The sequence below is a fragment of the Lacerta agilis genome, chromosome 9 (genome assembly GCF_009819535.1).
Source record: "Lacerta agilis isolate rLacAgi1 chromosome 9, rLacAgi1.pri, whole genome shotgun sequence".
Classification (NCBI taxonomy): Eukaryota; Metazoa; Chordata; class Lepidosauria; order Squamata; family Lacertidae; genus Lacerta; species Lacerta agilis.
In genome coordinates this window covers 56,674,881-56,702,689 of record NC_046320.1, presented here as the reverse complement: position 1 = coordinate 56,702,689, position 27,809 = coordinate 56,674,881, and the positions used below count along the sequence as shown (strand labels likewise).

At 41.7% G+C, this 27,809-nt stretch overlaps 1 protein-coding gene across 2 annotated transcripts in view; it reads left to right on the top strand.

Annotated features, from left to right (window-relative positions):
* Positions 1-27,513, top strand: part of LOC117053061 (melanopsin) — a 56,737-nt gene extending 29,224 nt beyond the window's left edge. Inside the window, exons 2-10 of one of the 2 annotated variants that reach the window (XM_033160547.1) lie at positions 3,663-3,799; positions 6,689-6,822; positions 7,245-7,448; positions 10,996-11,167; positions 12,379-12,537; positions 13,750-13,857; positions 18,824-18,998; positions 24,611-24,757; positions 26,116-27,513. In XM_033160547.1, coding sequence (XP_033016438.1) covers positions 3,663-3,799; positions 6,689-6,822; positions 7,245-7,448; positions 10,996-11,167; positions 12,379-12,537; positions 13,750-13,857; positions 18,824-18,998; positions 24,611-24,757; positions 26,116-26,514 — 1,635 coding nt within the window. In that variant the 3' untranslated portion in view covers positions 26,515-27,513. The remainder of the gene's footprint in view (positions 1-3,662; positions 3,800-6,688; positions 6,823-7,244; positions 7,449-10,995; positions 11,168-12,378; positions 12,538-13,749; positions 13,858-18,823; positions 18,999-24,610; positions 24,758-26,115) is intronic. The other variant, XM_033160548.1, reaches the window with a different exon arrangement.
* Positions 27,514-27,809: the final 296 nt, after the last annotated feature.

Sequence of the window (27,809 nt, the reverse complement as noted above, 5' to 3'; positions counted from 1 at the left end):
AAGCTTGCAAGTATACTACAACACCATTATTTAGTTAGCTAGTCCTGTCCTTATTCCACATCGTTATTTATTCTCCCCCCCCCAATTTGGGTTCAACGATACGTTTAGTAATAATAATAATAATAATAATAATTATTATTATTATTATTATTATTTATTATTATTTGTACCCCGCCCATCTGGCTGGGTCTCCCCAGTCACTCTGGGCGGCTTCCACCAAACATTAAAATACATTTAAAATATCACAGTTTAAAAACTTCCCTAAACAGGGCTGCCTTCAGGTGTTTTCTGAATGTCAGGTAGTTGTTTATTCCCTTGACTTCTCAGTCAGTCAGTTTTATTACGGCAAAAGCCAGCAGTCCCTTGACTTCTGATGGGAGGGCGTTCCACAGGGCGGGCGCCACTACTGAGAAGGCCCTCTGCCTGGTTCCCTGTAGTTTTGCTTCTCGCAGTGAGGGAACCGACAGAAGGCCCTCAGCGCTGGATCTCAGTGTCCGGGCTGAATGATGGGGCTGGAGACGCTCCTTCAGGTATACAGGACCGAGGCCATTTAGGGCTTTAAAGGTCAGTACCAACACTTTGAATTGTGCTCGGAAACGTACTGGGAGCCAATGTAGATCTCTCAGGACCGGTGTTATGTGGTTCTGGCGGCCCCTCCCAGTCACCAGTCTAGCTGCCGCATTCTGGATTAATTGCAGTTTCCGGGTCACCTTCAAAGGTAGCCCCACATAGAGCGCATTGCAGTAGTCCAAGCGGGAGATAACTAGAGCATGTACCACTCTGGCGAGACAGTCTGCGGGCAGGTAGGGTCTCAGCCTGCGTACCAGATGGAGCTGGTAGACAGCCGCCCTGGACACAGAATGAACCTGTGCCTCCATGGACAGCTGTGAGTCCAAAATGACTCCCAGGCTGCGCACCTGGTCCTTCAGGGGCACAGTTACCCCATTCAGGACCAGGGAGTCCCCCACACCCACCCGCCCCCTATCCCCCCAAAACAGTACTTCTGTCTTGTCAGGATTCAACCTCAATCTGTTAGCCGCCATCCATCCTCCAACCGCCTCCAGGCACTCACACAGGACCTTCACCGCCTTCACTGGTTCTGATTTGAAAGAGAGGTAGAGCTGGGTATCATCCGCATACTGATGAACACCCAGCCCAAACCCCCTGATGATCTCTCCCAGCGGCTTCATATAGATATTAAAAAGCATGGGGGAGAGGACGGAACCCTGAGGCACCCCACAAGTGAGAGCCCAGGGGTCTGAACACTCATCCCCCATCACCACTTTCTGAATACGGCCCAGGAGGAAGGAGCGGAACCACTGTATAACAGTGCCCCCAGCTCCCAACCCCTCTAGCCGGTCCAGAAGGATGTTATGGTCGATGGTGTCAAAGGCTGCTGAGAGATCCAGCAGAACTAGGAAACAGCTCTCACCTTTGTCCCTAGCCCGCCGGAGATCATCGACCAGCGCAACCAAGGCAGTTTCAGTCCCATGATGAGGCCTGAATCCCGATTGGAAGGGATCCAAATGGTCCGCTTCTTCCAGGCGTGCCTGGAGTTGTTCCGCAACCACCCGCTCAATCACCTTGCCCAAGAATGGTAAATTTGAGGCTGGGCGATAGTTGGCCATATTGGCTGGGTCTAAAGATGTTTTTTTAAGAAGCGGTTTAATGACCGCCTCCTTCAGTGGGTATGGGAAGACTCCCTCACAGAGGGAAGCGTTCACCACCCCGCGGAGCCCATCGCCCAGTCCTTCCCGGCTCGCTTTTATTAGCCAGGATGGGCAAGGATCAAGGACACAGGTGGTTGGTTTCACTCGTCCAAGCAGCCTGTCCACATCCTCGGAGGTAACAGATTGAAATTGATCCCATGAAACATGACTAGACAGAGCTCTAGCACTCTCCCGCCCCAGCCCTGCTCCCACGGTGGAATCTACCTCCTTCCGAATCTGAGCGACTTTATCTGCAAAAAACTTTGCAAAAGCATTGCAGGAGATCTTGGGGTCCCTACCAGGCCCCGATGACGACGGTGGTTCTGCTAAACTGCGAACCACCTGGAAGAGTCTCCTGCTGCTGTTTTCTGCAGATGCAATAGAAACGGTGAAGAAGGCCCTCTTCGCCGTTGCCATTGCCACTTGGTAGGCTCGAAGTTGAGCTCTAGCCAGTGTCCGGTCAGATTCAGAATGAGTTTTCCACCACCGGCGCTCTAGCCGTCTCAGCGACTGTTTCATCGCCCTCAGCTCCGGGGAAAACCACGGGGCTGTCCGGGCTCCATGCAATCGGAGAGGTTTAGGTTCTACTCCAGCTTAAAAAAAGAAAGTTTGCACCAGTTTTTAGTTCCCTGCTGATTAATTACACATAATTTTCATACGTTTGTGGATCACTTATTACAGTATTTTCCCTTACTTGAGACAGTGGGTGTCATCACTTTTTATCTTACCTCTGATATGTTCACCAAATAACAGGTTAGTTTGTACTGATTCACTCTGTATAGCTAGGTATGCAAGATGCTCTCCAGAAAGATGGGTTGCAAGCTTTCTCCTGACCCATTTGCCCACCTCTCCTCCCATGTACCAGCCTGGTTCTCCCATAGCTGGTCTCTTCCTATCAACCCTGATCATTGGCCATGTTGACTGGAGCTGGTGGGGGTCCAGGCATCTGGACGGTACCAGGCTGGAGAAAGCTGCCATATGTCATTGCATAGGGAAAATAATGCCTAAATAAGGAGACCCCCCCCCCAACAGTTATTTGGATTTGGGATACTTCTTACCATGAATGTTGTTGCACTTAGACAAATTTAACTTGTGTGCATTTAGCTTTATGTGCTTGGCAAAAGGGGGAAAGGGGGTGGGTGATCGGAGTGGGGGGAAACTTTGGCAATCCCACCTGCTATTGAGCCGGATGTGTTTTGACTATAGGTGGTTTTGGCTTTACGTGACTGTGTAAGTTGACAGTAGGCATGCGGGTGGCGCTGTGGTCTAAACCACTGAGCCTCAGAAGGTTGGCAGTTCAAGTCCGTGTGATGGGGTGAGCTCCCATTGCTCTGTCCCAGCTTCTACCAACCTAGCAGTTCGAAAGCATACCAGTGCAAGTACTGTAGATAAATAGGTACCACTGTGGAGGGAAGGTCGGTGGTGTTTCTGTGTGCTCTGGCGCTTGTCATGGTCCTCCGTGTGCTAGTAGTGATTTAGTCATGCTGGCCACATGACCCAGAAATCTGTCTGTGGACAAACACTGGCTCCCTCAGCCTTAAAAGCGAGATGAGCGCTGCACCCCATAGTTGCCTTTGACTGGACTTAACTGTCCAGGGGTCCTTAAGTTGGGTGTTGCCTGTATTTCATAATAAACCCACACCAGCTGCACTGATATCATAATCCATAGAAATAAACCATGTAAAATGTCCAGACTAGCACCCATTGTTACATATCCATTTCCAAGGGATTATTGAAGTGTGCTTATATGAGAATAACATTTGTCAGCTTTTCTGTTGTAAACTCTCCTTTCCATGTTTTTTTTTAAGCTTTAAATATTTGATTGACTAAAATACTGCAGTTATCTGTGGTAAGTAATGTTGCATGGCATGTTTTAATCATTTCAATGAAAACACATAGATTGGGGTGACATTTTGTTTCCTCTCCTGTTCTCTCCCCCTCTCCCGCTTTCAGACACAGAATATGGGAACTCAGCACCGAATAAAAGTAGATGTCCCTGATCGTGTTCTTTACACTGTAGGCTCCTGTGTTCTTGTCATTGGTTCCATTGGAATCACAGGAAATCTCCTTGTCCTCTATGCATTTTACAGGTATGGTTTTCTCAGGCTGGGGATAAGTTTGAATAGGATTTTTTTTTGTACTTTTTAAATGAAAGGGGGGAAATCAACAACTTGAAGTGCTGTTGAGGTACCAATATGTCTCTGGTCTCACCTCCACATGCAGGGAGATATGGCTCTTATACCTACCTGCAAGTTGAACATTCAGGATCAGGGTATATCTCAGGGTATATCCCTGCTTACTACTGTTTGTTGATTGAAGCAGTGGTGCTGGATTCAAAGGGATGGTGGGAAGACAAGAGGCTGGTTCAAAAGCCTGCTTGGAAATATAATCAACAGGCACCAGAAAGCAACAAAGTGAATATGAGGGAGGTATGACTAGGCAGGAATAGGAAGTGTGCAGAATATCAACTCACACCCTGAAAAGCATCATAATACCAGAGAAGGGAATGTACACAAGATTACAACTTCCCTGTGAAAAGGATGTGCTTTTTAAAAAAATAAAAAATACCAAATTACTGGGAAGCCCTATCTGTTCTAGCATTAATAATGCCAACACAAGTAGGTATTTGCACATATAACTGTGAATAAGATTTTTAGACTGTATATATTGTAGTGGAATGCTTGATGAAATTCACATTCCAACTTTCTATTATTATTTTGTTACCTCAGTAATATACAACAGTAAACAGAAATACAGTGGCCAAGTTAACCACTCATATAAGAATTTCAGTTTTGAGACTTTCTACTGTGAGAGATTGAAATGACTAAAAAACATTTTCTCTGATTCCATATAGGAGGTCAGAATTTGCCCTGGTTTGTTTTGTCCTGGTAATGGTTTTCCTGTTGCTGAAACAAGTTGCTCATTATCTTTTAACGTTGCTCTGAGCTCAGCCACTAAAATTGAAAGCATGTTTTGTTTTAGGATCTTACTGGTGTCACATCACAGTGTCACACATAATCTTCATGAAAGGCTACCATAAAAACAGTGATAGACTGTTGTGAAAATATCACTAGAAATTGAGGGGGGTACCTCCTAGGTTCTAAAATTGTCACAATATTTTGAGCCGGTGATGGGATGTTCTTTTGTACAACAGCCTTGTGCTGCATGTCACGTGTGCAGTTCTTTTAAATCTCGTCAACATTTCCTCCCAGCAAATCACACATTTACAAAATATATCTATTTCAGTGGGAGAGAGACAACTTGAGCTTGGGATATTTTAGAATTTGAGTTCCAAAAGTAGTAGCAATGGGGGCAAATGTACCTTCTGAACATTAATTTGTTTATGACTAGGTTGCCTTCCAGATACAAGGGAGTTCAGGAGCTGTGCCCTGATATTCTGATGAACTTTCTGTGGACGTTGACAGCGGTGGCTTTGAGTTCTAGGTGAACTGAAACTGCTGAGTAATGCCACATGGTTCACTGAGCAGCAGTCAGATAGTAATGACTTTTGGTCATGCTTAAACAAGGAAAGATTTGACCTACTGACCTAAAGAAGCAGTACTAGAGTTCATAATTTATTCTCTTTCCTTCTGATTCCTTCTGATTTGTCTTTGCCCGCTAACGCTGCAGGGTCTGTCAAAAACAAGCACAACACTGAAGAGTAGTATTTCATGCCAGCATCTGTAAAGATGTGGCTCAGGAGCTACCCAGGCTACCTGCTGTGAAGATGTTATGTGGTATGAAAACAATGCAATGTTGTAGAGCAGGTCTATAAAAATAATTTACTGATAGTCTTGGTAAATTTTCTTGTACTGTGATTTTCTATGCAGGTAGGATTCAGAAAGTCAGGGATAATTTTTACTCCAGGGAGAGTATCCCTATCTTTTTAGTGAATGAGAGCATAAGAAGATACATAGGAATACTAATGTGAAATGATGCACCCTTGGCAAATAAATGGTGGGTGGTTTTAACAGTTGTGCCAAGGGATACTTTAACCTACCAATTTTGCACTAATGTTTCACATTCAAAAAGTAGATTCACACATGCCTGCAACATACTCAGATCAATGCCCCCCTCCCCAATTTCTTTGTAAGTATACATTACATACAGACATTCAGGCAAAGGTTCGATTTCCATTCAGTTCTTCATGCATAGAGAGATCAAAGCAATGAAAAGCAACCTGTATTATCTCCATGTTAGCAGAAATGATCCAGTCACACACATACACCTACCCATATATGTGGTGGGAGAAACATTTCCCAAGATAGATAAATGTGTAAAATTCTGCTAAGCTGAATCCAGTATAAAACTACCTTAATGGTGCTTTGAGTTTGAAATAAAAGCATGGAATAAGTTTATACAGCATTGCTGTTACAACATTTTAGTACTATGATTGTCGTGGTGATACTATGTTTGAATCATCTGCAGTGTCCTGTTCTGTGGATGCTTAAGGCTGTGAAGGTAAGCAAATATATTGTGCACAGTTCAAGCGAGGGGTGGTATAAGAAAACCTGTATAAATGAATGAATGAATGAATGTCCAAGAAAGTTGAGGCATGTGGAGTCAAAACAGGCAAAGTCAAGTGAGTCAGAAGCTCACTTCAAACAATGATCAAGTAGGACCTTGGATAGCTCCAAGTGGATTAAGCTCTCTTGTAATAAGGTACCGGTAACTGTAGGAAAATATTGTCTGCGTGGAGAGGAAAATCCAGCTGAGCCTTTTTTTAGGCCAATAACCCTGGCTGGGTTGCTGAAGAGGTCCTATCTAATTTTGGAGTCCTTGACATTTGTGAAGAGTGGGGAGTTTGAAGTGCTGTAAGGGGCTCATCCTCTGAGTCTTGAGTATGGTGACAGGGTTTATTTAGCAAAACTAAATAAATGTGGTTTATTTTATTTTATAAACTGAATTATAATTAAAGATAAACTCACTGTTTTGCTTTCTTTCACCTTTTTTGGGGCACCGTGATGATGCTTATTAAGCAACAAGCGTCTGAGGACACCGGCAAACTATTTCATAATGAATTTAGCGGCAAGTGATTTTCTGATGTCTGCAACTCAAGCTCCAATCTGCTTTCTCAACAGCATGCACACAGAATGGGTACTTGGAGACATAGGTACTTTTCCAATGCTGTTTTGCACATGAACCTCTCCCTATTTCATGGAACTTGTGTTTGTGGCATGAGAAGGTTGTTGAAATCTGTTTGAGTTATAGACAAACTGACCCTGTTTTAAGACAAAATAAAATAAAAATATTCCTTCCAGTAGCACCTTAGAGACCAACTAAGTTTGTTAAGAGTTACTGAACATACCTGCCTTTTTGTCACTAAGGTCAGTTCCTCCTTCCTTCTGCTTCTTTTTAATGAAACCACCTGTGAAAGGTGGACCAGGCAATACAGTGTCCCCACCCCAGTATCATCATCATATATAAGCAACCACGTCAGTCTGTGAAAAGATATGCACGATTGTTTTGTTTTCTACCTCCTACCTCCCTGCATTTCAAAAATGAAAATCTTGCACTCTCCTCTTTCTGTTTTAGGTTGTAACTTTTATGCTTTTTGTGGGGCACTCTTTGGAATTACTTCCATGATGACTTTATTAGCTATTTCAGTTGATCGCTACTGTGTGATTACTAAACCTCTGCAATCTCTAAAAAGGTCTTCAAAGAAACGCTCATGCGTAATCATTGCCTTTGTCTGGCTCTACTCGCTGGGATGGAGTGTATGTCCTCTCTTTGGATGGAGTATGTTACTTATTCTTTTCTTAATGTATATACTGTCTTGTGTGCATTGTCTTTGCTTTCTTAAATATGTGTAGGACAGCCAAGTGACATTAGCAAACGGGGTGACAGTTAGCATTTCTAGGGTATTATTGCCAATGAGAAATCTGGTTTCTTCTATAGTGGTGGAGTCCTTATTTTCAAAGTGAATCAGCTGGTAAAAGTAGATGAACAGGTTTATATCAACACTTGTCCTAGCTAGCAGAACCGGTAGGTATTCCTCAGGTTCCTCATTCAGAGAGCTGCTGCATCAACAGAATTCTTAAGTGGAATCTGACTTACTCTATGTCTGCATCTCTTCATGTAGCTACAGGTGAAACTCAAAGAATTAGAATATCGTGGAAAAGTCCATTTATGTAAGCAATTGTTTTCATTAGCTACTGGAGTTTAATATATGAGATAGACTCATGACATGCAAAGCGAGATGTGTCAAGCCTTTGCTTGTTATAATTGTGATGATTATGGCGTACAGCTGATGAGAACCCCAAAGTTGAAATTGTTAATTTGGGGTTCTCACCAGCTGTATGCCATAATCATCACAATTATAACAAATAAAGGCTTGACATATCTCGCTTTGCATGTCATGAGTCTATCGCATATATTAGTTTCACCTTTTAAGTTGAATTATTGAAAGAAATGAACCTCTCCACAATATTCTAATTTTTCGAGTTTCACCTGTATTTGAAAGAAGAGCAGGTATGAGGTATGTTTCTCTTTACATTGCAATGCAGTCGAAGCAAAATTCCAAGTATGATTGATACTTGGCCAATAAATAATTCCAATTCCAAGAGGTGGAATTTAATAAAGAATGGGGGAAGCTTACAATCTATTTGAAAACCTATTGTAAACAATTACACACATTGGTAGGATTGACATAAAACTTGTAGTAAAAAATTGAACTATGGAATGATAAAGGCTTTACAAGAATAGAGTTGTGAAAGAGATGCAGAGGGGGAAATCATTATATTAAGATCCACAATGGGGTGTGAGGGAAATCAAAGGGGATTTTATGTTTGTTTTTATTTCGCTGTATATGTAAAATAGAAAATGCAAAGAAAGAAAGAAAGAAAGAAAGAAAGAGAAGGAAAAGAGCAGGAAGGCACTAGCTGCAGAAAAAAGGGGCAGAAATCTCAACGTGTCAAGTTATTTTTCATGGGAAGTCTTGCAGCACTGTGAAGTATCCAGGCTGTAATTGAAACACATTTTGAAACACATTTCCTGTGAACCTGTGGATCCCCTTCCTTTTCTTTCACCTGTATCTATTAAATTGTCATATTTATATAAGCTGCTTTGACAGGCAGGTAAGATGGTCCTCAAGATCCTTTCCATCTCTACAGTTCTATGATACTTGCACTGGGATAATCCCACAGAGGTCCCATAGTTAATAAGTCTGATAGCATATATCTACTAGCATAGCCATCAATGTTGCCAGAAACTCTGGTTCAGGGCTCTGTAAGTAAGAGGGATGGAGAGCATCCCATGAAGACTGGAGCAACAGAATGGTGCAGTTCCACCCATTGCTACCTTCACAGCTGGCACATGCCAGTGATGAAGTGATGCCCTTCCTCAGGGTTCTATCCAGTACTGAATGAGCAGCATTCTGCTTGTTCGATGGGACTTTTCTTTCTGCTTGTATGCCCCCAAAATCTTATCCAGAGGGTCCCCCAACCCTCTGGAGCAGATTTTGAGGGTGCACAGGAGGCTGCTGGGGAGAGAATGAAATTGCTTTGCACAAGCAGAAAGATGTTGCACAAGTCGAATGGCAGAGTTGCACACAACCCAAAGCTGCCACTTCTCCGTGGAAGCTTTCAGCTTCCTTCTGTCCCCACCTCACCAGTTGCCGCTGGTTGTATATGGAGGGAAACCCCTAACAGTGCTGAAGAAGCCTGAGGGAGTTTGTTCTTGAGTTCTGCTGTGTGTTCCTGCTATGTCTATTTTGTTCCATTGTTAGGAGTGTTTTTAATCTGATTTATATTTTTCACTTGTAAGCCACTCTGGAGTAGTGAGAAATGTAACACACATAAATGTAAATATATGATAGATAATACCATAAATATTACAAATATTTGGAAACTAAAGATATTTATACCTTTGTAATATCATTATAAGAAGCACAATGGCCAGTTATTATGCACATTAACCTCTCAGTTTAACATCCCCTATAGATATAGAAAGATAGATTTCCAGCGTAACTTTTTGAAAGTTCAGGGTTGTCGAATCAGTGATTTATGATTTAATTTAGAACAAAAGCCCCTGCTAGAAAAGCCTTGAAAGACCCATAATGAAAATAGCATTACCCACTAGGACATGCAGAGCAGCCTTATTAATAAATGCCATCAAATTTGTCTAAGAAAAAGGAGTTGACCCTATCTCTACTTGCCAACATGATTTTCAGAGGGTTTCTTGCCTCCCAGGAAGCATTTAGCGTGACCATGTGCAGATTTTAAAAGGTTGATCATGGAAGATTGGCAGTTTTCTGATTACTTGTGCATAATACATTTGTTCGTAATAAGAATTGTTCTTAATAAGGCCCAGTTGGGTGACTGAATGCATGCCATTTTTAGACAGCAGAATCATAATTGCGTTTTCTAGGACAGACTTGAACTCTTCAGCAAGAAACCAAACATACTTCTCCCTGAGACTGGAAACTTTTTTGGGGGGGATGTATCATTGAGCTTCAGACAAGTCTTTGCATGACTAGCAGGTGCAAACCTATGCACATTGATTGTACATGTCTATTCAGAAGTAAGCCCCATTGAGTTCAATGATATTTACTCCCAGGTATAGGTAGGATTGTGGCCTTAGGCTATCATCCTGTATGTCACTTACCTTAGAGTAAATCCAACTGAACTCAAAGGGGCTAACTGCCTAGTAGATATGTGCATAATTTGATGCACGTTATTGATTTTATTCAAATCGGGGGCAGTAGACACAGTGCCCTCCAGATGTTGCTTGAATGCATTTCCCATCATCCCTGATCATTAGCCATGCTGGTGGGAGTTTGGGAGTCCAACAGTTTCTGGAAGGCACCATATTAGCTGCCCCTGATTTAATTATTTTATTTTTTAAGAACCACTTCTCCCCAGGCAACTCACAAATGAAAGATCAGAACAACACACAACAAATAATAAATTCAAAAGCAGAAATTAGGTTAAAAGTGAAAGCCAACCTGCAGTATGAAATGGCACACCCAATGATAATTGAGCCCAAGACATGTTTTCTTACAAGTAACTTCCACTGAACTATTTCTGAGTAACTATGCATAACAACTAAGTTATGCCATTGTGCTATTGTGGCAAAATAGCTAGAAGCTGTCTTTCACAAGAAGTGATCTCTGACCCCTAAAAGCTTGTGCCACAATAAGTTAATAGTGTCACAAAATTATTTGTTGTGTTTACTGCAGCAGACTATAACAGTCTCCTATGAAGTAGTGCTGCTTTTTTTCTTAATTGTCCAGCTCCTGCATCTGTTCTTATTTATGCATTGTATTAATAATCATGTTTATTCTCAGGTTCCTATATACCTGAAGGTTTGATGATATCTTGTACATGGGACTACGTATCCTATTCTCCAGCAAACAGAAGTTATACCATGATGTTGTGTTGCTTTGTGTTCTTTATCCCTCTGATAATAATCTTCCACTGCTATCTATTCATGTTTCTGGCCATTAGAAGTACTGGCAGGTAAGCAGAGCACTGAAAAATATTCATATAAATAGATCGTTGTTTTGTAGGTTTCTTCTTCTTTTAATCACAGTTAACTTGCTGCTTATGGCTTCGAGACTTTAAGGAAGAGGAGGATCAATGGCAAGAAATACCTCTTTTTATGGGAATTCCTTTCCTTTCTGTCCCTGTTGACTTTTGGCTTGGGCAGAGAGCAATCCAAATTCCTGATCTGCTGGAATGGAGGGAGAATGGATGAGACTTCTGGAGGTGTCCCCTCTGCCTGGCTGTGCCAGGCTCTACCAGTAGGGAGACTCCACAGCAGACATACTTCTGTTGACTGCCCAAAACACAGATGGGCGGAAACTACTGTCAGTAGAACCCTTGTCCACGATAGTCAGGAAGTGGGTGGACCTGAGTCACTCAAGAAGCTGCTGGACCCTAAACTGGTCTAGCTACCAGCAAACTGTGGTGAGGGGCTCAATCCAGGCTTGTTTGGGTGCAGGAAACATGCACACTTTCCCTTCCTCTCCACCTTCTTCTACCTTGGTTGGCATGAGCAGTGGGGGGGGGGGGGCTGGGTGCGGTGGTAGCTCTGCCACTCCACTGAAACCTGATGTTGCCTACCTAGGGTTAGAAGTCTGCCCTTAGTTGGACAATCTTTTTAAAGGTGTTTGGACTTGTTGGTTGGGTATACTAATTGTATCGGTCTAAGAGAACGTGGATACAAAGGAACTTAGATGATACTTTTCATTAAACCATTTTCTGTAAATATGACGTGGAAGAATCCCAGCTTCATAGAACTAGGCTGGAATAGTGCAAATAATCCTTGTATGTATATAACAATTCCTCGTTCTGCTTGCATCTTTTGCGATACGCCAAAGTTCCGCAGCCCTCTTCATGGTGAGGTGTGCATGTTTTTGATGCAAATCTCACCATGTGTAAGAGCCACTTTACGAACCTTACAAAGAATGTAGGGAACGGAAAGAGCAATAAGTTGTACTTCCTGTCCTGCTCTCATCCACCCCAAAGCTGCTACCAATGTAAGCTATCTCACAAAAGTTCAAGAGACCAGTATATCAGGTGGGGGAGGGGAACTAAATATAATTAGGAGAACACACATACACGTTTTCTGCCTCTTTTCTGAAGTGCTTTTTTAAGAGAAGCTATGCACCAATGCATAATTAAGTGGTTTTTTTCCCTTAAAACACCTCCTGCTGTTTCTTTCATAGGAACGTTCAGAAGTTAGGATCAACCTATAACCGGAAGTCAAATGTTTCGCAGTCAGTGAAGAGTGAATGGAAGTTAGCAAAAATCGCCTTTGTGGCTATTGTGGTATTTGTTCTGTCCTGGTCCCCATATGCCTGTGTCACTCTGATTGCGTGGGCAGGGTAAGTGGCAAGTCACCAGTGAAGCAGTTTCAGTCAAGGGTGGATAAGGAGTATGGGTGTGTGTGTGTGTGTGTGTGTGTGTAAGCAATCCATCCTGAAACTTCAGTTCCCTTAAGGAATGTAAGAACTTTTCTCTCTCTTGTTTGCTTTGTGAATGAGGCATGATTGTATTAAATGCTACCATCTACAAGGCTAACCCACTTATGTGCTGTAGACTCATGTGCAACTGCATATATGCATGGTGCCAGGAAGTAAATGAATAATTTGATTCAAACCTGGGGATGGTGGGAGAGAGCTGGAGAGTCCTCGTGGTTCGCAAGGAACCCTTCCCTGGTGCACAAAGAGGATGTCAGTGATGGCAGAGAAAGCCCCAAAGAGACCGGAGGTGCAGCAGGGTTTTGTTTAGGCTTCTCAGCCTCCCCGCCTAACAGCTGATGCTCGCAATAGCGCAGCAGCAGCAGCAGCAGCAGCTGATTCTCCATGTGTCCTCCAGCCAGCCCCAGAGCTTCAATTCTAGTTGTCAATATTTTTGGATACAGTGTTTTTGGTCCGGATTGGAGAGAGAGCGTCAGAGAGGGCGTTTAAAGGGTGTTTCGAGGCTGCTCCCCAATTAAGCAATATTTGCTTATTGTATAGGAGCCTGGAACGTAACCACTGCATAACTGGGGTGGACACCTGTATACAGAAGCTAGAGTAAACACCTAGTTAGAGGTGAATTCCCCCCCCCCTTGGAATATTCTTGCAGAGAAAATGGAGCATGATGCACCATTCTACTTCACATTAAAATATCTGATTTTCTGCCTGTTTTCCTATAAAAATGTCCACCCTCACCTATTCAGAATTGTACATGATTGCTTGTGCATGTAATAACCCACATATTCTGATTCAAAAACAGAATGCTGCAAGCAATTGCAAAATGCCTACTGTCTTTTGTTTGGAACTTATAATGTGATATGCAGTGAAGAATAATTAAAGACACCTAAAGTAGACTTGATATTGGGCATGTTTTCATAATTCTGGAGTAATTGCTCTTTTCGCAGAAATCCTGAAGTTTAATACCAGAAAGAAATATCAGATGTGGTCTCCCACCCTACAGCATTTCAACCTCCCATAAGTCAGGAAATATTCAAACAATTTTGTGCTTCGTTGATGGCGTTGGTCCTTTTAGTTATTGCCTTGTATTTTAATGCTGTGTTTTTTTCTTGTTTCTAGCTACGCCAAGACCTTAAACCCATATTCTAAATCTGTGCCAGCTGTTATTGCCAAAGCTTCTGCGATCTACAATCCCATAATCTATGCAATCATTCACCCAAGATACAGGTAGTGTGAATGCATCCCTATGATAATATTTTATACAGAGATATGTATTGTTTTGAATTAATTCACCGTTGGATGGTAAATAGAACATATTACTTGAATCACTGCATTGTGAGTGTTTCCTTCCATTTGGATGTGTGTACACTCATGGGCACTCATTCTGCAGAATAGAGTGCCACGTTGGGTATTTGGTGAAGGGTGTGTCACAGACCTTGCAGGACCAGGCAAATTCCTAAGTATAGAAACATAGTAAGCTTCTAGCCAGGCCATTGTTCCATCTAGGGGTCAGCAAACTTTTTCAGCAGGGGGCTGGTCCACTGTCCCTCAGACCTTGTTGGGGGCCAGCAAACTTTTTCAGCAGGGGGCTGGTCCACTGTCCCTCAGACCTTGTTGGGGGCCGGACTATATTTTGAAAAAAATAAATGAATGAATGAATTCCTGTGCCCCACAAATAACCCAGAGATGCTTTTTTAAATAAAAGCACACATTCTACTCATGTAAAAACATGTTCTTCTTATGTTCTTATGTTCATAAATGGTGTGTGTGTGTGAGAGAGAGAGAGAGAGAGAGAGAGAGAGAGAGACAGAAGAAAGAAAGAAAGAAAGAAAGAAAGAAAGAAATTCTGATACTGTCACAAACAAACACAGTGTTGTTGCACCATCTCCAGAGTTATTAGATTCAAGGACACATAACTGTTTTGAATCATGGCCAATAGATAAATGACTTTGTTTTACTTCTGTTTTACAAAAAGGAAATGCTGCATAAAAATTTTAAATAATAGATACATGACTCTGCCACTAGGTGGCAGCATAAATCATCTGTGTGATTTTAGCCTCAGCAGGAAATGTATAATGAACCACTTACAATCTTTTAATGGATATAAAAAGTTTGTAGTATACTAACAGCATTCTGTGACACATAATGGCCATTCTTTCCATCACTTGTTTGGGTGAATTTCTTCATAACTTTTTGTTTGTTTATCAAAGTATTCATGGATTTCAGGATGCAAAGTTTCTTAAATTTGGGTATCAGTTATTTACGTTGCCATCCTATATTCCTCTTAGGCCAGCTGGATGGATACAGGATTAATTGATACATTAAATTTGAATTGCGAGAGCTTGATATTTCCTAAAATGTTCGGCTGATTTCTATACGTATTGACTGATGCATCCTAGTTTTATTACTACTGATGTCCCACAGATTCCTGGGGTGATAAAGCAAACAAACAGCTGCAGAAGTTAAGCCTTTGGGCTTCTCCAAATAACCTAGAGATCCCTTATTCATCTTGATATGTGGAGATTAGATTATATCTTGTCTTCCATTGAGCATTTGTTCTTACGTGTTTGTGGGGCTATTGTGAGACAATGGTTATTCTGCACTCATCGTGGTTTGCTTGCAGGTTGTTCACATGTCTTCCCATTGGTCATTTGTTTATCCCACACTTTTCGAAGTATTTATCCATCACATTACAAACCACAAAAAGTCTTGTTCTTTTTAAAAGGGGGCTTGTGTTGTACTTTAACCCTCTTTAATGATGCAAACCTAAAGTTCTGGTATGTACTTGAATCTCTTCTGCAAAATAGTGATAGACCGGAGGTGCTCTTGTATTTTTACTCTATTCCATCTCCCAAAGAATCAGGGCGTGTAACTATAGTTACCGCAAAACCCCTTAAAAATAAACATTGGGATGGATCTAAAGGTCTCCTTTCAGTCACAGAAGAGTTATTTTATATCTTGAGCTAGAGGGGGTTGCACAATACAAGTGCCAATCTCAGTTGGCAGAGCATGAGACTCTTAATCCTAAAGCTGTGGGGTTGAGCCCCATGTCGGACAACAAGATTCCTGCATTGCACGGGGGTTGGACTAGATGACCCTTGTGGTCCCTTCCAACTCTACTATTCTGTGATTCTAAGCTCTGCTTGTGCAAATGGAAGAATAACTTGTTTATGGAACATACACACGATAGCACTGTGTGAATTAACTCGGAAGCACAGGCACTGAGCTCAGAACAGGTGTGGAGGGGAGAGAGGCTATTTACATAGACTCCTTTATTTGCAAGTAATTCATACTCTGAGATGTATTTGCACAAGCCATTCTTCTGTTAGTTCTGACTAATGAAAAATATGTAAATACTGTTGTCTGGTGGCTTGTTCCCAAATGGTGGGAAGAGGTTAATTTGTCACTCGACTTCGCTGGAATAAAAACCCACCCCACAAAGAACTAAAGGCACGCTCCGTTCCATGCACAGCCAGCAATCAATTATTCTTTAGTAGCTTACAGACCATTTTTGCCTTCATTGTAGAATGGTGGAGTGGTTAGAGCGCCAAACTATGACAAAGGGAAACTGAGTTCCCTAGGAAGCCCACTGCATGACCAAACTTCCTCTCTCCGCCCTATCCTCTACCTACAAGCGCATCCTGAGCATGAAAGGGAATGCTAAGCATGTATGCTGCCCCAGGGCTGCTTGAAGGAAAGCTGAGATTAAAATGAAGTCAATAAATAATACGTGGAAAGGAGGCACAGGAAATGTCATTGATAAAAAGTTCGCCTACAAGTTCGTTCCGTTTCTGTAATGCCCAAGGAAGTGGCTGCTTTAGATGAACTTAATTTTTAAAATGTGCAAAGTAAGAAATAGCAAGGTTGCAGTCCTGAGGAAAAGGGATTTATTAGGACCAAACTGTACACAATGGGATAGCCACACTTGCTTATTCATACATGTTAAGGTAACAAAGCTGTGAGCAGAAGCTTTGTTTGTTTTGTTTTTGCAGATGAAGCGTAGCTCAGTAGCAGAGCATTTGCTCTGCATGCATAAGATTTTGGCTCAGCCTACAGGTAGAGCTGGGAACATCCTGATGGGTTTGAAATTATACCTAAGCTGGTCTGATGTCAGTACTGTCTGTTTAAGAAATAGAAGTTACAGGTGCCGGTGTTTTGTTCTTAGTTGGCTGAAGCGTGGGCATTACTCTGTGTATATAAGGCTCTGTTGCAAAGCGTTTAGTGCTCCTAGCCTTGAGAGTTTGAAGGTTGGGAGTGAAAGTTCTTAGATAAAGTACAGTTGATTTAGTGTAACAGAGTCTCTGAAAAAGGCTAGAAACCGACGGAGAGTTTTTTACTTTGTCTATGTAAATTAAACTCTAGTTTGAGAAAGCCTTCCTTTTTTCTTCTGGTGCCTGCTTTAGTCAAGTTAATTTTTCTGTTGTGTTTATTCTTTAACTCTGCGGGAAGCATACTTTAATGGGCCACTGTTAACTGGGGTGTAAGTTCTTCTTTTGCACCTTTTAGTTCAGTACCCAGTTATTTTTTTCCATTACATCCCCTGCCTGAAAATCTTAGAGAGGCACAGCCAGTCAGAATAGCCAGTCATGAGCTAGATGGACTAATCAGGGGTGCCATGTCCTGTTTCACCCTGCCTTGCCAACCACCCTGCAAAGTGGCAGTGGCTGCAGTTTCCAGCAGCAGCACCGATTCCCAGCCTGATGGAGCAGATTTCCAGCCTGATGGGGCAGATGGCGGGTGCCCTTAGGGGCTTCCACTGCCCGAGGTAGTTGCTTCATCCCACCTCATGGGTGGGCTGGCCCTGGGACCAATGGTCTGAACTCAGCAAATGGCACCCTCCTCATTTCCTAGGTTTTGGGTGAGTGGAATAGATAACCACCAGCTTACGCTGCCTTGCAAAAAGTAAAGCCTTGGGTGCCTTTTGTTCATGAACGCGGGTGGGGGTATGTGAATGAAATGACATACCTGTTGGGGATCTCAGGGGAGATAGCCATGCAGTGGAAGTTGCTCCCAGTACCAGTCACCACATGGAAGCCAAGTAAGGTTCACATAGTTTAATGTTGCAGAAGATAAGGCTCAGTAAAACAGTTCTGGATGCAGATATAGACAAATAAGTTCCAGCTTGTAGGCTTTTGCAAATGCAGATTTATACAAGTACAAAATATATCTGTTGCTCTAAATAACTCTTAACAATTCAAAATGTAACAATGGACAAGTAATAGACTCAAGACAGACTTACCCACTCACTACTGAGCTGACATACATTGATCACAGATATAGTCAAGGCATTAGGCCGTTGCCATGGCAACTGGCTCTACTGACCATGCACCTGCAATTAGCTCATCAATGGGGTAATTTATGCCCATGAATGAAATTAACCTCTTCTCATGTCCAGTTACTCCAACAACACCCACCAAGCAGTCACAGCCACACTGAAGTTTGTTGTTGTACTTTGATTTTACTGATTCTCAATAAACACAAAACAATGCAAGTTAGAACAATATGCTTCCTAGAGTCTCATACTGTTTCAGCATATTTCTTATGGTTTCTTCCACCTTGTAGATTGGCAGCTTGCTCCTGCTGCTGTTTTGTGGATGCATTCTTCAACGTGTCCTTGATGCAATAATTGCACATTTGTGGTAGATTCATAGTGGTCCATCATCCATGCATCATTCTGCTTTATCAGTTGTTCTTCAATGTATCCCTAGTGTTATCATATTTTTGCTGCCTGGCACTCTTGCATTATAGAACAAAAACGAGGCAAAAGGAAATTGGAACATTTCTGGTATAAAATGTTTCAGCAAGAAGTTACAGAACTGATTGGAAATGAAGCAGTATGTCCACCTCAAAACATTTTCAAGCCTTTTTCAGCATTGAAACAGGGATTGCATGTAACATCTCCCCCCACACACACACAATACCACCACCCACAATACTGCCACAATAACAAATAATCATGAATAGACAATAAAAGGGACTTCTGGAGATGCCTATAGTCTTTGAATTGGCTCTTATATAGATGGGGTTAAGAGAACCAATACTTAACTCTTTTCTATACCATACAGATGGGTCTCCTGAAATGTGCATCCTGTTGTTTCTTTCGAAGTATTCTCCAAACTCTCTGTTTTCATTCACTGCATATATATATATGTATAGCTGTTCTGATTCACAGTGTTTTTATTCTGTCTTTTAGGAGAACTATTCGAAGTGCTGTCCCTTGCTTGAGATTCCTTATACGGATCTCACCAAGTGATCTTACAACAAGTTCTGTAAACGAGTCGTCATTCAGGGCTTCTATGTCCAACCGTCACTCTTTTGCTGCCAGGAACAAGAGCAGTTGTGTTTCTTCCATTTCTGCAGCAGAAACAGTAAGTTTGGCATGGGTGACAGTCTCCCAGGTCACATCCTTTCGCTTCACATTAAACGTGGCAGACTAAATTGCTAGATGGCACTCACCAACCTGAGTTCACTATTAGAAGGAGTGATGATAGGAAAACTCATATTCAGAGTTTGGCCAAATTGCGGAAGGCAGTGGAGGATAGGGTGCCTGGCGTGCTCTGGTCCATGGGGTCACGAAGAGTCAGACACGACTGAACAACTGAACAACAAACCTCATTGAGAATCCTTGGGGTCCCTTCCAAATCTACAATTCTGTGGTTCTATGATATTAGTCGTAGAATCAGACATGTGCTTCATTTTTTCCTTTAAGCAGCCACAGGATTCCTTGCTCCCCCACCCCCTGCAACAAGTTTAGCATGGCTACACAAACACACAAACACTTACTTTGCAAGGCTTTGTGTGCCTGTTAAAGTATGTCTGGTTAAAAAATCAATCTGTGGGGAAATGGATTGATGGGGTGGGGTGGGGTGATTGCCACAAAAGCCAACTAATTAGATATTAATACAACAGGATTTTGTGAGAAACAGGAAGAACCAGTTTCTCCCAAGCTTGGTGCTTTGAGGAAAGTTTCCCCAAAACTATGAAATTTGCGGCAGCTCTAGACTGGTGACTGGGAGTTGCTGCCATGACCACATAACACTGGTCCTGAAAGACCTACATTGGCTCCCAGTACATTTCTGAGCACAATTCAAAGTGTTGGTGCTGATCTTTAAAGCCCTAAATGGCCTCGGCCCAGTAAACCTGAAGGAGTATGTCCACCCCCATCGTTCTGCCCAGACACTGAGGTCCAGCACCAAGGGCCTTCTGGCGGTTCCCTCAGTGCAAGAAGTGAAGCTACAGGGAACCAGGCAGAGGGTCTTCTTGGTGGTGGCGCCCGCCCTGTGGAATGCCCTCCCATCAGATGTCAAGGAAATAAACAACTATCTGACTTTTAGAAGACATCTGAAGGCAGCCCTATTTAGGGAAGTTTTTAATGTTTGATGTTTTGTTTGTTGCTTTTTAATATATTCTGTTTGGAACCACCCAGAGTGCTGGGGAGGCCCAGCCTGATGGGCGGGGTATTATTATTATTATTATTATTATTATTATTATTTATTATTATTATTATTATTATTATTTCAGCTTCATGCAGCCTTGAGACTCCTGTGTTTGCATATACCATCAACAAGCAGCTTTCCATTATAGTTTTCCCACAGCAAACTAAATGAGGGAGATTTTGTTTTTAAAAATGAATTACTACAAGAGATTGATTGGTCAGTGAACTCCAGCAGTGACGCTTCACATTGTTCATGGTTTGGAATGGAAGTTATCTTAAGAGAAAAATTGGTTATAAGCTACCCAGTTATTCAAATACTGGAAACCCATATATGGGCTTACTGGTAAAATACTGCAGGGCAAGTTCATTAAGGAAGATGTGTAAAAAAGAGAAACAGTTGACAGTGCTCATTAAAAAAAATATGAACAGACCATTATCCATCAAGAAAAGAAAAGTTGTATAAAAAACCACTTTGAGAAATAATTGCAGTTATGAATAGTTTGTAAATAATGAGTGGTCTTTAGAAAGTCTTAACAATTGTGAACTATGACTGTGATTCTGCACTAGGTTGGTTTCAGTGGCTCTGTACATAACTGAGTGCAGGATTACAATGCAGATCGGCTGAAATCAAAGGTTCCTGAATCCTATAATTTAAATACACCCACTGAGACTAAGCTGCACCAATATATACTGATACAGTAGGGTTGTGAGATGATTTCTCTGTTTCAAAAAAACTAATCTATCAAAGTTGTGGTATATTGTGATAACTTATCAGCCAGGTCCGTCTTAAGGAGAATGATTGCAACAGGAAGGCAGAATGATCACTTGCCAAGGTCGCTGGAGCCTCTTCTCTCACCATAAATTATAGACCATAGAAATTGCTGCTCTAAAATGATTTCTTACAACAGACATGGAGAACCATTGGCCCTCCAGATGCTCTTGGACTGCAGCTTCCATAATTTATTTTTACATATATATATAATCTTGCTAATTCATTAAAAAAAGAACAATTGTACATAAAAACAGTGCTAATCTCTGAATGCACCCCTGAAAATACAAACAGATCCACCATAATAATACTGTGCCTCTGATACCCCTCCCACTGTGTCGTTCCAGGCGGATACCATGGTCAATGGTACCAAAGGCCACTGGGAGATTGAGCAGGGACACAGTGTCACATCCCTTTCATGATAAAGGTCATTCATCAATGGGGTTGATGGGAGTTGTTGCTTGTCTAGAAGTCATTAGACTCCTTCTTAGATATAGCTAGGCACCAACATCCTGGAAATTCTGATATTCTGATGTCCTGTGCAACCTTAAAGCCCAATTCTGTGCATATTTACTCGCAAGTCAAGTCCACCGAAGTAAATGCAATATCTCTTTCCCAATAAATGGTATATAGAATGGTAGCTTCCAGGGTTTTTTTGCTCAAATTCAGCATTTGTTCTATGTGTGATAGCTCCCAACAAGGAGCATATTCTACATTTTCTTTGAGAGAGGGGTGTGTTCTTTTAATACATTCTTTTGCTTACAGGACTTAGGTCGCTCAGTTTAATTTAAAGGGGACAGGCAGGAAGACATCTGTGCATGAGGATAAAGGATCACACAGAGAATTGGGGCATTTATCTGCAGTGACCTGCCTTGTTATGAGAATCAGTGAAAGTACTTTGCCAAAATAAATTATGGTAGCCATATCATGGGCTGCTTGAATGAAAAAGCAGGGAAACAGAAAAACAGTCATGCACTTAACTACTTTATTGACTATCTTTCTGTTATTTCATCCTATACTTAATCTTCTTTCTAACAAAGCCTTTTGTAAATCACCAAGCATCAAATGAGATCCTAAAGTGTTACACAAGAGTGTCTTACTCCATGTTGCTTATCCGTGCTCAAGCCTTTTAAAACATGTTCCCTTTCATCACAATGGATAATGTTTAAAGGTCTCAGTCTTGTCTAATCCTTGCTCACAGGGTTCCAATAAGCAGACTTACTGGTGCAGCTCCGTTTTTAAAGCTTTTTGAGTCAAGCATCTGTGTTGTAGTTCAGTCTAACGGCATATGTTATGTCTTAGGTTCAATACCTGCCATCTCCGGGCAGAGCTAGGAAAGACTCCTGCCTGAAACCTGTAGAACCCCTACCACTAGATATTACTGTGGGAGGAAATATAAATATATTAATTCCTGTGGGCCCACATATGTAGGTGAACAACAAAAGAAAATGGCTGGGTGCCTAGATTCAAAATGTGGGGCTTTGCACTCTCTCCTGCAGGGAGAGAGCCCCAGTAGCAGAGATTAAACTTATAAAAATTAACAACAATTTTTTTTTGGAAGAAATTTAAGGACTATTTAAAAAATCGTGAAAAATTAGATATTTGAAGCAGAACCAGTTTGTTTAATTGGCTTTAGCTAGATGATGTTAGATAAAATAGTATATAAGAAGGGATGTTATAAATGGCTTAGGAATGTTTAGAAATGTTTAAGGTTATGCTGTTTAAGTAATGAATTATATATGATTGGCCAGTATGTTAAAGTATACTAAGAATAATGGTGAATGTTTAGAAAATAGTTACAAAGTTACCAACGTATATTAGTACTGAACGCAGTCGAGAGAGCGGGGGAAGTCCCCCCAAAGAAGATTTGATAGTAGAAGTAAATAAGGATTTATTTTATGTTCCTGTTAGGTATGTATCTTTCTTTTGTTTTTTAATGTTGTTTTAATGTGTTTGATGTGTTTTTTGTTTTTTGTTAATTGTTTTTTTGGTTTTTTGTTTGTTTATTTGTTGTTTACTGTAGAAAATAATAAATTTTTTATAAAAAAATAAAAAATAAACTTATAAAAATTAAGCAGCAGTACAGCATTATGAATTTAGGCTGTTAAACCTTTTAACCTCATTCAGCTCCACACAGCAGCTGGCCTCTTTCCTACCCCTCTCGCAATGTGCAGACCACACACTGTTAAGTATGCTTTACTTACAGATTCAAGGTCTCAGTCATGCATTGTCCCATGCAGCAGCAAGGATAATACAGGCAAAATACTCTTGGGTAGACAATACAGAATATAGTTCTAAACATGTGCTGTAAGCTTGGGAGCAAGCTTACAGGTGTCCTCCTTCATTGGTTACATGATGCAGAGAGAAAGAGAGAGAAAGGAAGAGTATAAAGAAGCTTCACTTCCTCTCCAGAGGGGAGGGCACATGACCTATCTAGCAATGCAACTCTGTGTTCCTTAATCCCCTGCTGCAGAAAACTAGCAGTCAAGCATGGTTATGTTTAGAGTTGCTATATTTCAAAAAGTAAAATTCCTGATACCCACAAAGTTGCTGAGCTTTTTTTATTTTAGGAAGACTCCAAACATTTAAACTACAGTTCCCATGATTCTTTGCAGGATGCTTTAAATGTATGATGTGTATGTAATCCTGGTTTTAGTTTTATGGGAGGGGGGGAGGTCTTTTCTTCCTCCTGCTTACTTGGTCTGCTTTTTTACTGTTCATATTTGTACCTGTAAGGTCCTCGGTTGGTTGCTCATGAGTAAGCAGGCAAAACTCCCAAGTTTTCCTTTAATAGTTTTATTGTGCAAACTATGTACAGTGCAGAGGTAATAAGTTCATGTGTGTATCAAGCGTCGGCAGAATCCGGGAATGGCCCCTTCCGGTTCTGAACCCAACAAAAGAGTTTCGGTATGCGAAAACCTCGCCTCCCATCCTTTCGTTTCACCCACCGACGCCTTTGGGGCGACGGAAGCTGCGTGTCTCTTTCATCGCCCCTTGGACTAGGGGAGTGCAGGGTCTTTCCAGCATCCTCAGAGCTGCTACCCTCCATTCCCTGAGGCGCATGCCCCTCCCCGCTGGAAGCCTCGCTGCTCCCTCCGCTGCCAGAAGAGGTGCTGCTGGTCAGGTGGGACCGGGGCTTTCTGTAGCATCCCGAGAGCCCTTCGACCACCTTGTGCTGTGCTGGGGACAGTTCCCTGACAGTACCTTACTGTTTACATCCTCTGTGGATGGTTCGATTTTTGAACTAGAAATACGCAATATGAGTAACTATGTACTTGCTGAAAGACCTTATGCTCCACTTAAGCGACCAAATTTTATAGGGAAATCTCACTGTCCTACAAGGAAAGATTGATGGAACGTATTGTGTTCAGTCTAAAGAGTAAAAGATTGAGCTGGAGTGGGATGAGTATATGATAGTATTCTTAAGAGTGTTAGAAAAGCCTGCTGGATCAGGACGATGGCCAGTCTGATCATGCATGTTTCCACCCCCTTGCCAAATCTGCTCTAGAAGCCCCAGAACAGGCTTGGGGCATGTGCAAGGGAAGTGCAAGGGAAGTCCTGCTGCACAAGTGTAAATCTTTGTGCTGGTGGTATGGCTACTTAGCGCTACATTTGATACAAGCCCATGATTCTACGCTTCGGTCGTTGAACACCTCATGTACCCTTGTTCCTAGTGTAGTGCAAGAGCAGCTTTTTTATATATATACCAGTGGACAAGAGACAAAATTGCAGCCTATTGATTGTTCGTGTATAAACATCTCGGTTTCCTTTTTTAGACTTGGAGTGACATGGAGCTTGAGCCTGTGGAGGCAGCCCATAAGAAACGGCAACCCCAGCGAAGCAGCTCTTTCTCAGAACAAGCAGGAAAAGAGAGTGGGTTGCTCCTAAAGACCCAGAGCTGTAATGTGCTGACTGGAGAAAAGGTTAAAACAGCAACCGTTTTTAATTCTCCTTATAATAAAGTGACTGATCCTCTTTAGCATATGCATACAACCTGGACTCTGTTCTCCCTGATTATAACTACCCAGCCCATTACAGTGATGTCCATATGTTACTGTATTAGAAATTGTTTACTAAACCATTTCAGTCTGCTTTTGTCTTGTTTTGCCCGAAAGGGCAAGGCAAAACATATTATCCAAAAGCCAAATCAGATGCTGCTCCATATATAGGTGAGTCCAACAATCATATTGCTTCTCCGTGTTTTGATCTGTTCTCCGTAGTTCATTTACTGAGTTTCCAGTAAAGTTAGCTTTACCTCCCATCTCCTTCAAATCCCATCTTGGGAAATGATACAGAATGGTGGGACCTGCTTTTTTATATATAAAAGAAATCTTGTCTTTGAGGGGGAAGATGAAAAAGAAATTCCCATTTCTCACTGACAGTGGGAGACTCTGGCAACTTCCACCTTCGTGAAACTGAAACGGGTGAGTACTGAACGCATCATCCGTTGATGCAAGGATAGGAACTGATGGCTTGTTGGCCACAGTTCAGTGTCATTTTCTGAAAGGTTCCTTTGCACATTTGGAAACTTCAGGCAATGATATTATGGCCCGTGTGCAACTTGCACATGCTGAATCCAATTCAGATAGCGTTTCTACATTCCTTGTTTCATTTTGCCACAAAGGTGTAATGTAGATTAACAGTAATTATATTCGTTGTCTTCTTGCGTATATATCTCCCATACAGGCAACTCCCACTTAAGAAAAACAAGTGGGGGCCCCATAGCAGATAAGAACCACAGGAAGAACGTTTAGTTTTAAAATTCCTGGGTGAAAATTGCTCTGCTGTCCTCCAAAGTTTAGCCTTGACAAAAGAGTTAGTGCAGTTCAGCTTCAAAAGTTGGGTTAAAAAAAAATAGAGCGAAAGATAAAGGCTGGTATTCATGTTCGCATCCTTCCTATCTGTTTGTTTTATTTGACAAGATTTATTATATTGCTTGGATAAACAAAACCCTTGGGGGGGATCAGAAGTTTTAAAGCAAACATACACAATAAAATTTCATGTCTGGGGTGGCATTTCTAAACTGAAAACAATACAACGAAGACAGCTGCCTGGGAATCCCAGAATGTTAGTGAATGTTGCACAATTGCACTCGGTTGCACAAACATTGTTGGCCCCATACACTTCCAGAGGCCATAAAGCAGGGGTTGCCACTGTCAGCTGAATATGACAGGTATGTAAAATATGTAGCAACTGTTCTGGAAGCACTGTGTGATTACTGCTGAAATAGGCTGAGTATTGAATACTGATTCTCTCCCCATCCCCATTTTCTTTGCCATAGATTGCAGTGTCCTCCATCAGTCTGCACGACCCGTTTGAGAGATCATTTGGAGAGAATGCCCCAGAACTGCTGCTCAAGCCCAGTTGTTTGAGAACATCATCTCTTCCATTTGGCTTGAATAGTAGCAGCACGGAAGAGAATGCAGACACTTCTCACATGGAAGTTCAAGAGCAGCAAACAGATGGAAGCCTCAACTCATTAATGAGCGCCACCATCCCACAAATAGTTATCGTTTCTACCTCAGAGACCACCCTCTCTGAGGAGCAATATGAGCCAGAAAATGGACGGGCAGAAAATTCCAGTGTATTATTTTCTCCAGAAAAGAATCACCTGTTGGACATAGGAAGGCTTAGCTCCTCTACCAACCTCATTGAAGCAATTGAGAAGCTTCTGTCCTAAATATGGAAGAGAGCAACTATGTGGTCTTTTTGCTGCTTCTTTGCATTATTATACCAAAAAATAAGAGGGGGGAACCCACATGAAGAACTCTGAGCCTTGTAGATTAAGCAGATAACTTTATATATATATGTATATTTTTTTGTAATGCAATCTTTAGCCCTTCTTGAATTTTATGCACTTTGCAGAAGCAAAACAACAGCAATAGATGCTGAAGGCTCAAAGCATCCATAGCGTAGATAACAAGTGTTTGCCAACCGAAACACCTAGTAAATATTTCTCTGTATCTGTATTCAGGATACGTTTTCATGCTTTAATACCTTTCCAAGCAGTTCCATTGCTGGAGTGCCCAGCAACCATAAGCCCTGCCGTAATTCCAGATGCTAAGATTAGTTCCGGAAAGAAATATCAGCTATGCATTCCTCAATAAACCTGGTCCAATAATTGGCCATTCTCCACCACTTTAGCCACCAAATGACAGAAGGTAGATCAAGTGGAGATGTTTGACGGGGCAGAAGCAGCCATTGTCTAGCAACCAGAAACCAGTTGACTTTTTGTTCTGACTCGACACAACAGGTAGTTTGCCATCTGTCCTGTGTAACTGAAGCTATGACTAGAGGAGGAAGAAATGAAAGTAGCAAGAAGATGAGCATCCCTTAAGACTAAACTTCCTAATTACTCACAGGTTAAATGAGCCCACTTTGAAAACAATCGCCCTCAGGAATGAGGCCAAAACTATGCACAAGAAATGTAATATAGCATAGCACTTGTTAAGTCCAGATGTAAAGATGGGTGTCAACCCTTCTCAGTCACAAGGGAAAGTGAGACTGTTGTGCAAAGCTAATGCAGTCATTCCTGTCTTATCCCTATAGGGTGTCAACAGTGGCAAAAAAATCACCTTAGGTCATGGTTAACAATATGTGTCAATAGTAATGAGCTCACTGTTGAATTCTCACAATAAGCTTTACTCACGGACAACAATAAAACCACTTAAATGCTCTAGTACAGTTGTCTCTTTAGGACTGATTGCAAGCTTTTCATGTTTCCCTTGGGAGGTTTTTTTTTTAAAAAAAATCCACAGATTTTGCTCTAAAGGAAGAAACTGGGACAACTGCGTCTATTTCGGCCTTCAGAGCTGCATGAAGAAGATGGAACAAAGTATGGGTGGTGTACAATTAGTTACAGTTCTATAACTTATAATACTAAAAGTGGAAATTTGTTGGCTGTATATGCGTCCATAGGTTTAGAAACAAGTATCTGTTTGGATCCGTAATTCCCAAACTGTGGTCCAAGTATTG